The sequence below is a fragment of the Arachis ipaensis genome, chromosome B09 (genome assembly GCF_000816755.2).
Source record: "Arachis ipaensis cultivar K30076 chromosome B09, Araip1.1, whole genome shotgun sequence".
Lineage (NCBI taxonomy): Eukaryota > Viridiplantae > Streptophyta > Magnoliopsida > Fabales > Fabaceae > Arachis > Arachis ipaensis.
In genome coordinates, this window is record NC_029793.2 from 141634870 (window position 1) to 141651176 (window position 16307).

A 16307-nucleotide genomic window follows, 5' to 3' on the forward strand; every position below is an offset into this window, starting at 1 on the left:
TCGCTTTGATTTTATTTTAGGTATAATAATAATAATAATAATAATAATAATAATAATAATAATAATAATAATAATAATAAATTAATCATTTTTATAGTAATAAGTTAATATAAGAGTTTAATTGGAAATGGAAATGGACCATTTCTTCTTTTCTTTTCCTTTTTCTGGTGTAAAAATTAATTAGTGGGTCATATTTGATAGTTCATTGTCCAGGATAAAGTGGGAAAACAATATATTAGTAAATACTATATAATTTGTGACATTTGCGATTTAGAAGTTAGAAAAATCGATGTACAAGATCAAGGAAGAATCAAGTGAACCCGGCTGAAAACAATCGTAATCATACTGCCAAAATTTACAACTCAAATCACAACAAATTATGATATATATTACATTACATTACATTACACATGTGGGTTCCATAAGAAAACTAAAAATATTCTCCTCTCTTATCAATAAAGTTCATCATATTGATGTAGGAAGAATACCCTATGTCGATGCCAAATCTTTACAACTAAGAATTATAATTATAATTATAGAATCAAATAAGCACAACAGGCTCATTGATGGTACCATTAAAATTAACTTTACAGAATTCAGGAAAATGGAGACCAGCCTCATCCAGGCCAGCCTTAGTAATATGTGGGCATGATCTCACATCCAAGTATTCCAGATAACTGCATTTTCCCACAAGAATGCCTATTCCTGCCACTGTGATCTTCGGACAGTTACTAACCTTCAAAATCTTCAACCTCAAATCCACCTCCTCGCTGCTTATAAGCTCGAAAGCAGCATCGCTCACCTCCTCACAGCAACCAATGTCCAGTGCCTCAAGGTTTCTGCATTGACTTAAAATACAGCTCAATGATGAATCCGAGAGGTTTAGACACCAATCCATCCTTAAGTTCTTAAGATTGCTCCTACCTGCAGCAGCAAGAGATTTTATTGCGTCGTTGGAGACATCCCGGCAACCACCAATGATTAGAGTCTCAAGATTATCGCAGTATTTGGACAAGGATAATATGGTTTCATCCCCAATTTTGTAGCAATCCAACAACTTCAACGTCTTGAGAGATGATGAACAAGCCCTAGAAACACTAGAGACACCAACATCGCTGACATTACTGCATTTGTTGATGTCCAAATACTTGATCTGTTGACAACCACTTGCAAGGCTTATCAATCCATAGTTGGTAATATTTGTGCACCCTTGCAATCCCAGTTTTTCTAGATTATGACAGTTTTTGGAGAGAGCTTCTAATATACCATCCGTAACGAATCTGCAACCGGCGAGATGCAATACCCGTAAGTCGCTACAGCCTTTAGCGACAGCAGATAGTCCCTTGTCAGTCAGCTTTCTGCAGTAGGATACATCCAATGACTGCAACAAGACGATCAGAAGTCTGAAAGGTCAATTTCAACGGTTTTCTCGCAAAACAAACAAAAACAACGGAAAAAAAAAGGGAAAAAGAGTTCACCTTTACAATTATGCAAATTGAGGACCCTCAAGCATGTGAAACCATTGGCGATGACGGCGAGGTCGGAATCGGTGACGCCGGGATAGAACGACCGCGAAACGGACTGGGCAAGGTCCAATTCGAGCAAGCGCGTGAACCTATCAGCCATTCTGCGAAGCATGTGTGGACCTGCACGCGCCGCAAGCTTCTTCCTTTCGGTGCTCTGCAATCGGAGCCACCTCTTACACACCAACCCGAAGATCTCCTTGTCCTTCTCGCTCTCCAGCTTCGCCAGGATCGAACGAAGCTCGTCGTCAGTGAGAGTGTCGTTTATGCAGAGGTTCGAGGATCCCGATCCGGCACCGTTCATTGTTGTTGGTGCGGAGGAAAACCCTAACCCCTCGAGAATTTGAGACTAATTTTTGCAGAGCACGGTTACGGAGGGAATAATTAGCGTACAAAAGCAAAGCTTTAGCAGCTGAGAGGTGTGAAAATGAACCCTAATTTGGTGGCGTGCATGATTATCTGCAACGAAGCGTACATTGAAGGAAAGGCTCTCGCGAGTGAATTTACGTGGCAATGCCCCTTCTTCATAAGATAGTGCCTTTAGTGAAGGGGTGATTTCGTCAAAGAGAAAAAATATATTATATTTTGGGTGCTGTTAGTAACTAAATGATTCTTTCTTTCTTTGTCGCCTTTGTAGTTATAAACCCACCAACCCCATCTATTATACATTTATACAAAAAGAACAAGTGTCTAAAGTTGCGAGAAAAAATTTTGTGCACATTAAATGTGTTACTTTTATGAATTATAAAAAAAATGCTATGAAAATAAGTATTGATGTATTATAAAAAATAAATATAGTAGTATGTACATAAATAAATAGAGTAAATAACCATTTTTAACCACAAAAAATATAAGTGTTAATAAATTTATTTATAGAAAAACAAAACTAACGTTATATCTATATAAAATATATTTTAATTAATAAAACTAACCAAAACTTAAAAAATTATTTAGAATTCTCAAATTACTCATTTTAATATTTCATCGTCATCTTCGTTCAATTCCATAATTTTTTTTCTTTTCTTTTCATATCGTAACACCCACTTCTGATACCACCATTAATGATCTGTATTGAGTCCATTCTTTTTTATCTCTTTATCACCACGTCGTTGTTCTTCTTCCAGTTCCGAACTTACAGTGTCTCCTCTCCTGTTGCTCATGGCGCGAAGAACAATGCTCTCGACGCAGTCACCACAATCCTCGGCAACCCGAGAGGAAGTGATTCGGATCCAAACGCAGAAGCAGAAGCTGCTTTTTCCTTTAGCGAGAACGCCGACAAGTGTAAGACCCGTGACTAAACCGATCATTTAGATAATATAAAATGGTAATTTAATTGCTCGAAATAGGTTTAAAAATATAAAAGTATTTTTCAATAATATAAAGGTGAAATTTGAATTCAATGAATTTTTCTGAGTGAAAAAATTTATCTTTTGCGAAATTTTTTTGTAAAAATGCGTACCGGTCTTTAGCCGGTAGTACCGGTTCTAGTCTGTCCGGTACCGCGTATTTTGGAAAATAAAGTTTTGAAAATTGAATTTATTGTTTTGAAAGGACAAAAAATAATTTAGAATAAAAAATCGAGCGCTAATCTTAAAAGTTTTGACCCAAACAGACCTAAAACACTAACGGGTTAGACCGGGCCCAAACTGGACCCAAGGCCCAACATATATATGTATGTTTAATGAGTATTCAGCTCATTTTAACCTAATTTGAGAGAGATTGGCGCTAATTTGAGAAGAGAGGAGAAGATGGTAATGTTACTATTCATCACCATCTTCTAGAAGCCATAACTTGAGCTACGGTGCTCCGATTGACGAGTCGTTTACGGTAACGCAAAGCTCTCATCAAGCTCTTCATTTCTATCAAAATAAAGTGGTAATATTTTTGAAATCCATGCTCCAATTTCCATCCCTAACAGTTTCATGTTTTTTGTTCTAGTTTTTTAGTAGATTTTGTGATTTTAGTTGTTTAGGGATGATCTAGTATTGAAAAATTGTTGGGTTTTGTCTCTAATCTCGTTGGATCTTCGTTTCTGTTAAAACAAAGTGGTAAGATTTTCGAAATCCATGCTCCAGTTTCCATCCCTAACAGTTTCACGTTTTTTGTTCTAGTTTTTTAGTAGATTTTGTGATTTTAGTTGTTTAGGGATGATCTAGTATTGAAAAATTGTTGGGTTTTGTCTCTAATCTCGTTGGATAAGGTAAATCTCTTTTATCTCTTGTGGTTTGATATTTTGGATTAGCCCTAGTGATATTTTGTATGTTATATGATGTTAGATTGATGTTTAGTGTTTGTTGGAGTGAGCAGATGGTTTTGGAGCTTTGAGTTTGAGCTTGGTATTTTGAGTTGTGTGGAAACCAGCTAAGGTATGGTTTCAGTTTTCTTTAAGTAATATGTAAAGTTTCATGAAACTTAGGCTAGTAGACCATAAGATAGGATTGAATGATGTTGGTGTATGCTTAATTATGCGTGAATTTATTATATTGTATGATATAGAGGAGTATATAAAATGTTGGAATGTGTAATATATGAATGTGATGATTATTATGTGTGATTATGGACATTGATGAGTATGATGATTGAGATGGTATTGATGAATTATAATGTTAATTGTGTAAAAATTGTTAAAGTTGGGATATTGGTTTGTGAGTTGTGGATTTTTGTTGAATTATGGTGAAAAGATTGAGTGAAAGAGGTTTTAAGTTGCTTGAATTGAAATAAAATGATAAAGTGTAGTATGCAGGGACGGATCCACATGAGTGGGTGTGGGGGCAAGCGCCCCCACTACAATTTGGAATTTTATTGAGTAGTATACAATAATAATATTTATTTGCCCCCACTAAATTATTAAATTTGACCCCACAATCATTTTTTATTCAAGTTTCGACACTTGATAGCCAATTTGAAAACTTCATATTAGATGTTAATTATAATGATCAATTTTTAAATTTAAATAAGATTGGTGTTCTTTCTTAGAGATCGACTCGAAAGAATATTATCTATTAATTTGTGTTTCTTCTTTTAAAATTAGCTTTAGTTTTTTCATAATAACTACACTAATTGAATGAACTTTTTTAACTATGAATATCATCAAGAGCTAATTTGTATGAAAGTTGAGTTTTAAATGATTGTTAATACAAAAAAAAAAGACATTTTAATTATATTATCAAGGTTTCAAAATATGAAATATAAAAAATTAAATTTTAAATTATATGTTATTATTTAAATTACTATTTTAGTATTTTAATTTGTAATTAGATATTTTGAAATCTAATCATATTTTACAATAACAAAATATAATTATAACAACAATTATGCTACGTATACATAAAATAATCACTTGTACAGAATAAATCTTAAAATATAAATTTTGAAATTCAAAATATATATTAAAAATAAGTTAAATGATATATGTATTTATACACAAATTTATAATAGATAATTTGATAGCTAATTTTTTATGGAATAAATTATCATTTGTATCCATGAAATATACAAACGCTGACAAATGTATCCATATAAGAATAAAACGACAATTGTACCTACGAAAGATAGCTTCCGTGCGCCAAGAATACCCTAGTGGACCAATTGTGTAACCAACGTTCAGATACTCTTGGCACACAGAAGCCATCTTCTATGGTTATAATTGTCGTTTTATTCTTATATAGGTACATTTGTCAGCATTTATATCTTTTATGTGTACAAATGGTAATTTACTCTTTTTTACATAAACATAATATTTTTATTATAAAAATTATTATAATGTTATATATATTTTGCCCCCACTACCAAAATTTTCTGGATCCGTCACTGGTAGTATTTTGTGATGAATTGGGTATGTTTTGGTTTGGTTTGGTTTTGGGAGTTTGGAAAAATTAGAGAATTGTCACTTTAGTAAAAACCTATTTTGGTGAACTTTGACAAATCAAGTGTGTTATCGATTTGGCCATACCGCAATGACTTGTTTCCACCGATTTGATTCTTCTTATCAACAATCTACCATGAATCCATCTAAATCTGCATCTCAGGCTTTACCACCTCCACCATCCACTTTTCATAATCCCAGGACATACTTGGCTATTCCTTCAACATTTTCTTATTCAATGTGGCTACCCGATACTGGTGCTTACATCATGTCACTGGCGATGCTCAGAATTTGCTATCATCATCTGAATATAATGGCTCAGAAGAAATTATGTTAGGTAATGGTAAAGGTGCGAGTATTACACACTATGATAAAAGTTATTTAATTAATCTTGATACTCATAGAACTTTCTTGTTGGATAAACTCTTGCATTCACCTGACATTGCACACAATCTTATTAGTGTAAGAGAATTTGCAACTGATAACAATTGTTATTTTAAATTCTATACTGATTTTTGCCTTGTTAAATCTTAGGAAACTCAGGAGGTTCTACTCCGAGGAACACTTAGACAAGGAATTTATGTATTTGAACGTGTTGATGTGCCTTGTTCTAGTCTAAATAATATTTTCCAATCAAAATTCTAGTGATCATGTACTTAGGGCATTTCTTGCAAAATTTGATTCTTATAAGTTGTGGTACCATCGACTAGGCCATTGTGCCTCAAATACAGTTCTGAGTGTAATGAATAAATGCAATATGTATGTCTTTTCTAATATTGTTCCATCTAATGTGTGTGAATTTTGTTGCAATGCAAAGATGCATCTTCTTCCTTTTAATCTTGATAAATATAATTATACTGCTCTTTTAAATATGGTTTACTCAGATTTATGGGGGCCTGCTCCGGTAACTTCATATCATGGTTTCAATGATTATATCTCTTTGGTTGATGCTTTTAGTAGGTATACTTGTATATATTTACTGCATTCAAAGTCTCAAGTTTTTCAGGCTTTCTTGCAATATAAAACTATGTTAGAGAAGTATACATGTTTCAAGCTTAAGCGATTTCAAACTGATCATGGGCACGAGTATTTGTCACAAACTTTTACACAATATCTCGCTGATCAAGGCATTGAGCATAGGTATTGTTGCCGATATACGCATCAACAAAATGGAAGGACTGAGCGCAAGCATCGCCACATCACAGAGACTGGTTTGGCAATGCTTGCTGCAGCATCTCTTCCCTTAATTCACTGGGATGATGCTTTTCTCTCAGCCACATATGTCATCAATCGTCTTCCATCTCCTAATACAAACTTGGTAACTCCTTTTAAACTTATGCACTCTAGGAAACCAGATTATGAATTTTTGCGAGTGTTTGGTTGTGCATGCTTTCCATGCTTAAAACCTTATTCTCAAACAAAATTAAATTTTAAATCTCAATTATCAGTTTTTCTTGGATATGTCCCTCACCATAAAGGGTATAAGTACCTTACAAAGTCCAGCAAAATCATTATCACTCGCCATGTGATTTTTGATGAGTAACGCTTTCCTTATGCAGAATTATTCTCCACTGATTCTGCCCCTGAGGCCAGAACCCATTTTCCTCATACTTCTCTTATTTTTCCTTTGAGCACTACCATGTCCACTGTACCATCTAATTCAATCCTTAATTTACCCCCTGATTCTTCTCACAATTTACCTACACCAACCATAGAGAATGAGGGACTTATAAATCATCCTCACAATAATCAAAGTCCTTATTCTACTTCTCATCCTATTCACACTAAGTTTCCACCAACTACACCCCCACCATCCTCATCTAATCCTTCTTTTTCTAATAATTAACTTCATCCTAGTAGTAATGTAGTATCCCTATCTCAGATACCGAGATACAATTTGGTAGTGCCCCTAAGACTCATATTAAACCTAATAATCATCCTATGCAAATTAGATTGAAATCGGGTATTAGTAAACCCAAGTTATATCACACATTGGTAACTCTTCAACTTGATTTGATTAATCATATTTTCTCTAATGTGACTCAAGCTTCACAATCTAAACATTGGCATCAAGCAATGATTGAAGAACTAAATGCTCTATACAAGACCAATACATGGTTTATTGTTGCTGCACCTACAAACACTAAAGTGATAGGCTGCAGATGGATATTTGTTATTAAGCGCCATCCAAATGGTGCAATTATGAAGTATAAGGCAAGATTAGTTGTCAAAGGAAATCATCAAATAGAGGGTATTGACAATGATCAAGTTTTTGCTCCCGTTATCAAACCTACAACTATTCGAGTTATTCTTACAATTGCATTGAAAAATCAATGGCAAATTCGCCAATTTGGTTTTAACAATGCATTTTTGAATGGAGACTTGAATGAACTTGTTTTTATGAAACAACCACCAGGTTTTATAAGGTGATGCTGCCCAGGTTTGTAAATTGCACAAGTCCTTATATGGACTCAAGCAAGTTCCAAGATCATGGTTTCTTAAACGTTCTTCTACTCTAGCACAATTTGGATTCATCAAAATCAGGTCAGATCATTCTTTATTTACTAAACATGATGGTGATCTTATCTTATATATCCTTGTTTATGTTGATGATATACTAATTACTAGAAATAATTCTCAAGCCATACAGTCCATTATTGATCAATTAAACAATGTCTTTTCCCTCAAGGACCTAGGTGAATTTAGCTTCTTCTTAGCAATAGAAGCAAACAAACTAGAATTTGGTTTTGTTCACCTTTCTCAACTGAGATATATTACTGAACTTCTTCAAAGAGTGGGAATAAAAGAATCTAAAGCGGTTCCTACACCCATGACTACCTCGGTTAAGTTGTCCAAAAAATGGAGATGATGAATTTGAAAATCCTTCTCTTTATAGGTCGATCATGAGCTCCCTTTAATATGCTACTCTTACCCATCCTGACATAGTTTTGTCGGTAAATAAACTGTGTCAATATATGCAGAGACCTCTCATTAGTCATTGGAAATGTGTTAAAAGATTATTACGCTACCTCTCTGGAACTATTACTCATGGTCTTATATTTCATGCTAGCAATGACTTATATTTATTTGCTTTTTCAGACTCTAATTGGGGCTCAGATTTGGATGACCATCGTTTTACATGGGATTACTGCATCTATATGGGATCAAATCTTGTCTCATGGTCAAGTCGAAAGAAGCATCCGTTAGTAGATCAAGCACGGAGGTCGAATACCGCGCTCTTGCTGCTGCAGACTCGAAAATTATTTGGATCCAAAATCTGTTACAAGAATTGAGAGTGAAGATTACATTACTACCAACTTTATACCGTGACAATGAAAGTGCTCTCCTCTTGTTCGTAAATCCAATTTTGCACAGCAAAATCAAGCATTTTGAGCTTGATCTACACTTTGTGAGAGATAGAATAAATCAACATCAGCTACATGTGGTGCATATAAGAGCCATTGACCAAGTGGCTAATATATTTACAAAGCCTATTTTATTGAATTTATTCACAAAGTTTAGTACCAAACTTAAGGTTGCTCCTAAAGTCATCTTAACTTTGAGGGGAACTGATAATAATACCAGTATAATACAAGAATAATGGCAATATTAGTTTGGTTAGTTATCAAGAAGAGTGTGTGTTATTTTCTTGAAGAAATGAAAAATATCTTTTGTATAAATACTACTCTTATATCAGTAACTAGTGACAAGCAATAATACAATTCTGCAGAATTTATTTTCACATGCAATTTTACTCCTCATACACAAATTTTATCAATGTGTTTAACATACCAAATAAAGAACTTGTTCTACTGTGTCTTTGTCTTTGGCGCACACACACATCAACTAAAAGGTGCCTAAATTACTAAGACTTATAATGTCCTAATACAATTATAACACTTCGTTAAAATGAACTAATGAGTTAATTGGAGTTTTTTAATTTTGATATGGATGTGTTGATGGAGTATAGCAGTGATATGGGTGGGTTTAGGGTGTTTCACCGAGATGTGACGGCGGTGTAGAAGAAATTGGTGGCACCGATGAGGGGGACAGAAATCGGATGGACCGATTTCAGGACGCAAAAGGTGCACAAATTGGTGGGTCCGATTTGAGACCCCCTGTCCACGCGTCACGCATGCACCTGGCTTCTTGGTTGGCCCGTGACTCTCTATCCCAAGGATCAGTGTTTCACCCCCTCCCAACACTAAAATGCCAAGAAGACCAAAAATTAAGGAAGTAAATCAACCAGAGCTTCATATTATTAATTATCTTGGACATCCAAATTATGTAAGTTTTTATTTTTTAATAATCTGATTTAATGATAATAATAGTGATAATATTAGATTTTATTAGCAATATATATTATAATGGCACTAAGTAGAGATTAAGCATGTATGTATGTATGATTTATTTGGTGGTTAGAAATAGAAATTAAAATATGAATTAACTATGTATGTATGTTTGATATGGTTATGGTTAGTAAGTAAATTCTACCGGTGAACTGGATTTTTTTTATGCATATTAGTTAAAATAAAATGAAAAAATGAATGAATGTGATGCATGTAAAGAATGAATGAATGAAAGAAGAAGGAAAATGAGATCTGTACATATTAGATTGGAGTAGATAGATATTGATATATTGTTGTTGTTATTATTAGTATTAGTAATTGAGTTTAATTAATTATTATGATTAATAATAAAAATTTAATTAATTATTTTATTTATGATCATTAATAATTGAATATGAATTATAATAATAATAACAATAATAATAATAATAATAATAATAATAATAATAATAATAATAATAATAGAGGCTAATTTACTGTGTAAGGTTAATTAATTTTTATTATAAGGTAATGAATATGATTGAAGGATTTTTGTATAACAGATTTAATGTGTATGTTTGAAATGAAATTATGCTGGAAATTAGTTATAATGGAGATGTTAAGGATAATTGTGTTTTTGATAATATAGTTATATTATACTTGTCCTTATAATGGAAATGTGATATTGTAGGATTCACGGATGTTAATATGTGATCATTTAAAGCCGCTGGATCCATACAACCAAATTGTTGAGTCACAGTTACGCGAGACTGAATTTTATTATGTATCCCAAATTGGAGTTATCAAATGTCAGTCAGCAATGATTAATGCTCTAATTGAGAGATGACGGCCCGAGACTCACACATTTCATTTTCTGGTTGGTGAGTGTGCCGTGACCTTGGAGGATGTGGCGGTAATTCTCGGTCCCCGACAAATGGTCTTCCGGTTACAGGTCTGACCATGAGTAGCTTTGAGGCATTGGAAGCCGAGTGCTTGCACCAATTTGGAGTGCACCGAGGAAGGCGGACTGTAGAGGGAGCTTTATAAAATTAACGTGGTTTAGGGGTTTGAAAGATCGTATAGTGTTGAATGATGATATGCACATTCAGATGTATGTAAAGTGTCACATAATGTTGTTATTTGGGACAATTCTGTTTGGAGATAAGTCAAGTGTAGCGGTGCATTGGAAATTTTTACCTTTGCTCCGTAACTTCGGTGGGATCATATAGTTTAGTTGGGGTTCGGCATGCCTGGAACACTTGTATAAATCATTGTGTAGGGCAACTCGTGTCGACTGCAAGGAGATAGACGGTCCACTGACACTATTGCTCACTTGGGCTTGGATCCGGCTACCATTTCTAGCGCCGATTCCCGGCAATCCCCGAGTGTTTCCAATTGCGAATAGGTAATTTTGATTAAAGTATGCATTGAAAGAATTGATAGAAATTGTATTTTGTTTTTCACAAGATAAGTTAACTAATGGATTGTCCGACGGCAGGTGGCGTAACTGGGACCGTGAAAACTATGCCTACCGATATAAAACGCTTGCGCACTATAGGAGGTTGTTGGATGATCTACAAGAAGGACAGGTATTTTGTAAAATACAAGTACCTTATGTAACTTGTTAAGTGAATTAATTCTTGTGTAATCATCTGACTGGTTTGATGTGTCCAGTTTGTTTGGCAGGCTTATGGCATTGGAAACATCGACCCAGACGTGATTCATTTAGACATCCGTCATAATTCGGTTATCTGGAGTACCACATTGCCACTTATATCTTTTGAATGCATCGAGTGGCATGCATCTGATAGAGTCATGAGGCAATTTGGATTGAGACAGGGTGTTCCTAATCAAGAGTGGGATCTAGGTGCATCACACGGCGAAGTTCTAACTGGGCCTAAGAATCAAGATTGGGCCAATACCCACTCTTTTTGGGTGATGCAGTGGACCAATCGGTATAGTCACACTCTCTCTGATGACTTGGTGCATTTACATTATCCATTGAAAATTTACATGCATTGGTACCGAGAAGCATTTGGTGACCACTTGCAATTATCGAACCTTGTATTTGAAGAGAATCCAGAAGGTCCTCCACCACCACCGCCACCGGAACCGCCACAACAGGGGGTTGAGTATTTTGCACTATATGTTCCTGACACGCATCCGTCTGATTATTACTCAGCGTCAGTCCTGGTACATCAACAGTATTGGGGTGGTCCACAGTTTGACTATGGAGAGCAAACTTCATTCAGTCAGCTGCTTGGTTTCATGGCATCGGGGTCGCACCACTCACATTCAGGTAATTATGTTGACATTCCCATCGACCATGAAGCACATTCGGGTGGTATTACTCCAGCTAGGAGGTCATTGGATTTGAGACCTCGGGTTCGCACTTCCTCTGATAATTCTGGTGCCAGAATGTCTGTTGACTCGAGCAGAAGTGCTGAAGCGGCGGGAGGGATTATACAGAGTGGAAACCCTAGACGTATTTCGATGGCTCTGATTCATGAGAGTAATAGGGCAGTTGATGATGAGACTGATAACTACCTAGTAGACCATCCAGAGGATGCGGATGAGGGTCAGGATGAGGATGAGGATGATGATGAGGATGAGGATGAGGATGAGGATGAGGGTGAGGATGAGGATCCAGCGCCTAGTGCAGGTAAAATAAACTGCTGGTAATGATTTAGGGCTTGATTATGAATTTCTATTAGTAGCTTCATGGTGAACTTGTAATTGTATTACATATCGAATTGCCATTTGAGTAATGGAATCCAACATTTGTTGTGTTTTCATAGGTACGGCCACAAGTGAAAAAGGTAAAGGTTATAACCTTAGAGCTGATCCTCCACGTCGGAGTGCGAATTGGTATACACCATCCGCTTTTAACAGGATTGCAAAGAAGTGCAGAAAGTTATACAAAGATATGAAGTGGGCACCGAGAAAGTGAAGTTGTAACTATTTAATTATTGAGTATGTTAATTAGGTTGTTACTACTATTTAGGAATTAATTTGTACTATTTACTTATTGAGTATGTTACCTAGGTAGTTATTACTGACTATGTTAATTAGGTTGTTATTACTATTTACTTATTGAGTATGTTAACTAGGTTGTTATTACTATTTAATTACCGAATACGTTAATTACGTTGTTATGACTATTTTTCTATCGAGTATGTGAATCAGGTTTGAAATGAATACAAGCACGAGTTGGTAAATTCAAATGTCAATGTCGTACATAAATGTAAAGTCAAACGAAATGTAAAAAAAGGTAACTACTACTCTTCGGCTGGACCTGCACTCGGTCAACCACTTTAACGACATCTACTGCGAGAATGGCCCTCGGCACCGCATTGCTTGCATTGCCTAGGGCGACGCAACATACGAGTGTCCATCTCATTCAAGAAGCAGGTCATCTTCGGCCGACCTTTGGCTACCCGTATGAGGAACATGTTTCCAACGAATCGAGGTCCATGATAAGTAAGCCACGTTGCCGGATTTCCCAGTGGTCTAAACCTAGCCCTGTATACTCTTCAAACTTGGTCCATCTTGTATACATCATTAACGTACACTTGCCAATCCAACCGCTGATTTGCACAACAAGCAAACACATGTCGACAAGGAATTCGGTCAACCTGGAATTCACCACAGTCGCACCGATGGTGGCGTAGGTCAACTGCATACTCAACCCCACTAGGCATCTCGCGTACTTCAAAGACTTCATTTTCTCTATCAAAACAGCTAACCTGTATGTTACCCGATGCTCGTTGATTTGCATGTAGCTTGGTGGTCACCATCTCAGAGAACACAAGTCCAGCATTGATTCGGGCTTCGGCCTCGACTCTTTTCCTAGTGAACAACTCATTCAGTCTGTAAAATGTAGCCTTAACAAGTGCAGTGACCGGGAGATTGCGTGCACCCTTTAAGACGGAGTTGATGCACTCCACAAGATTGGTGATCATATGACCCCATCGGTATCCACCATCAAATGCCAAAGCATACTGCTCACGAGGGATCCGATCAAGCCAGGTGGTGTAAGCCTCACCCCGTTCCTTTAATCGTTCATAGCGCATCTGGTACTCCCTGATCGTCCTCAAGTATTCTATGAAAAACATTCAGTCAACTATGAACACCATTCTATTCGATCGTACTTACAATAAATTCAAAGTTCATTCTATTCAAACTTACCAATGTTGACGATAAGCTTCTGCAAGTAAGGTGCCTTGAACTTCCTCAAGAAGTTGGACTCAATATGCCGGATACAAAACATATGGAAAGCTCTAGGAGGAGACCAAGCCCCATTACTTCGTTCAATAGCTGACCTAATTGAATCGTGTCGATCAGAGATAAGTCCCACACCATCACATGTCACCACATGTTGACGCAAGTTACTCAGAAAAAAGTACCATGCATCAGAAGTCTCTCCCTCCACTATGGCAAATGCAATAGGCACGATGTTGTTATTACCATCTTGTGAGACTACAACCAATAAACAACCCTTGTATTTTCCATACAAATGAGTCCCGTCCACCTGCACCACTGACTTGCAGTGTCTGAAGGCCCTTATACAAGGGTAATAACTCCAGAATACTCTATGTGGGACACGTATATCAGGAACCAAATCATCCCCTGGTAAGCAGGCATTGTTTCAAAGTGAACTACTGCTGATGGCTCTTTGTGGCACATGGCCTCAAACCATATGGGCAAAGCTTCATACGATGCTTCCCAACCTCCGAAAATTGATTCGACCGCCTGCTGCTTTGCTAACTAAGACTTGTGATAACTGATGGTGTAGTTAAACTTTGACTGGACTTCAGCAATTATTGATTTCACCTTTATAGACGGGTCAACCTCTACCAACGGCTTAATTGCTTCTGCAACTGTCTTGGAATCCAGCTTCGAATGGTCTTGAGAAATAGTAGACCTGGTACAAGTGTGACTTCCATTGTACCTCCTTATCTCCCAACAGTACTTCTTCTGCATTTTGGTAACCCTAATCAACCAGTCACAACCATTCCCATATTCTGTATATTTGGCATAGAATGTTGTCGGTTCCGACTCATATACCCGATAGTCCACACCTCTTCGGATGGTATGATCTTTCATTGCCTTGATTACTGCCTCCCTTGAACTGAATTACATTCCCACTGTGAACTCACCATTCGCCACAACAGGAGGCGCTGCATACATCAAAAGTAATAAATGCTTTATTATGTACTCAATAATAAGTCTTTTATTACAACTCAATTAATAAACACACTTTACCATGTAAGATCATTATAGTCTTATTTTTCGCTATTCCATCTACGTAAAGAACAACTAAATATAATTCATAACAAAAAACTATTAATTAATAAAAAAATCAAACATTATGGTCACAAATGCCTAGTCACATATCACATATATTACTCATCCGACTTATTGATCTGCTACTTCAGAGTTTCACATAGCAACCTAGGTTTACGCACCTGCATTCATATATTGCGGAAACTCCGGTGGGTGCATAGCCTCCAAATCCAACATCTGCATGAAAGAAGGCTCCTGAAAAGGATGTGGGTTTGCTAGTGCATTTGCAACTTCCGCCACATCTGCGTTCATGGCGCCGCCAGCTTCATCTTCGTCTTCACTTGGACCAACGATCTCATAGTTACTTTCAAATTCATGTTCGCTTTCACTATTATAATCTTCCAATTCAATGTCACGGTCTACTTCAGATTGCTCAAACTCAATATATAACTCGATGCACGACATTCGGTGACGATTTTCCATGTACATTGAAAACATTTCATGCATACTCGCTTCGTCTGTCACGTACTTGGTCTGAAATTGAACAAACCCACCAAACACAGATAAAGGATACTTGTACAAAATACACGATACTCTCCTACATCTTTGAGAATCTAGCTTCTCACAAATCACACCTTTCAATTCTTCAAACGACAATGTGAACGGAATAACGACATCTAATGGATTTTCACACACAAATTGAACTCCCTCATATATTTGCAATAAGATCTACCCGTAATAATAAATCTTCAATACAACTCTATCATCCATAACACTACACGTACTTGACTATTCTCAACCTCACAGAAATTTATTTTACAAAAATGAAGGAGAAGAATCAGAGAAGAGAAGAGAAGAGGAAGAACATTAGCTGAGAGCGGCGATGAAGAAATGGGGCTTCTGTGAGCTCTTTCCAGTTTATGTATGCACTAACGGGCAAATCGGACGGACCGACCGCGCACTCCCAAATCGGTGGGTCCGATTGGTGCACCCCGGATTAAAATAAAATTTTTCACCACCAGTAATCGGTCCCTCTTCGGTTGAAAACATTGGCCACCCAGAAATCGGTGGCACCGATTTCATGCAACCTCAACGTCTCCCTCACACAAATCGGTGGGTCCGATTTGTGTTACTTCTTTTCTCTGCTTGAAATCGGTGGGTCCGATTTCTTCCCCCAATATTCCAAAAAGCAACGCCGTCATAACAGTGTAAATCACCCCTAATGATCATATCCCAGCATAACTCACACCACCAAATCATATCCAAAAAAATCAGCCAGTTAATTGTTCAACCCATTCAAGATGC

General features: G+C 36.5%; 2 protein-coding genes across 2 annotated transcripts; both read right to left on the minus strand.

Moving 5' to 3' along the window:
* Positions 326 to 2143, minus strand: LOC107617139 (F-box/LRR-repeat protein 20). The gene is made up of 2 exons (XM_016318927.2): positions 1439 to 2143; positions 326 to 1403 (listed from the first exon to the last, which is right to left on the minus strand). Exons 1-2 carry the CDS (start codon positions 1825 to 1827, stop codon positions 542 to 544), a joined length of 1251 nt encoding a protein of 416 aa, XP_016174413.1. The 5' UTR covers positions 1828 to 2143; the 3' UTR covers positions 326 to 541.
* On the minus strand, positions 13250 to 14822 carry LOC107616213. The gene is made up of 3 exons (XM_016318202.1): positions 14501 to 14822; positions 13905 to 14345; positions 13250 to 13818 (listed from the first exon to the last, which is right to left on the minus strand). Exons 1-3 carry the CDS (start codon positions 14820 to 14822, stop codon positions 13250 to 13252), a joined length of 1332 nt encoding a protein of 443 aa, XP_016173688.1.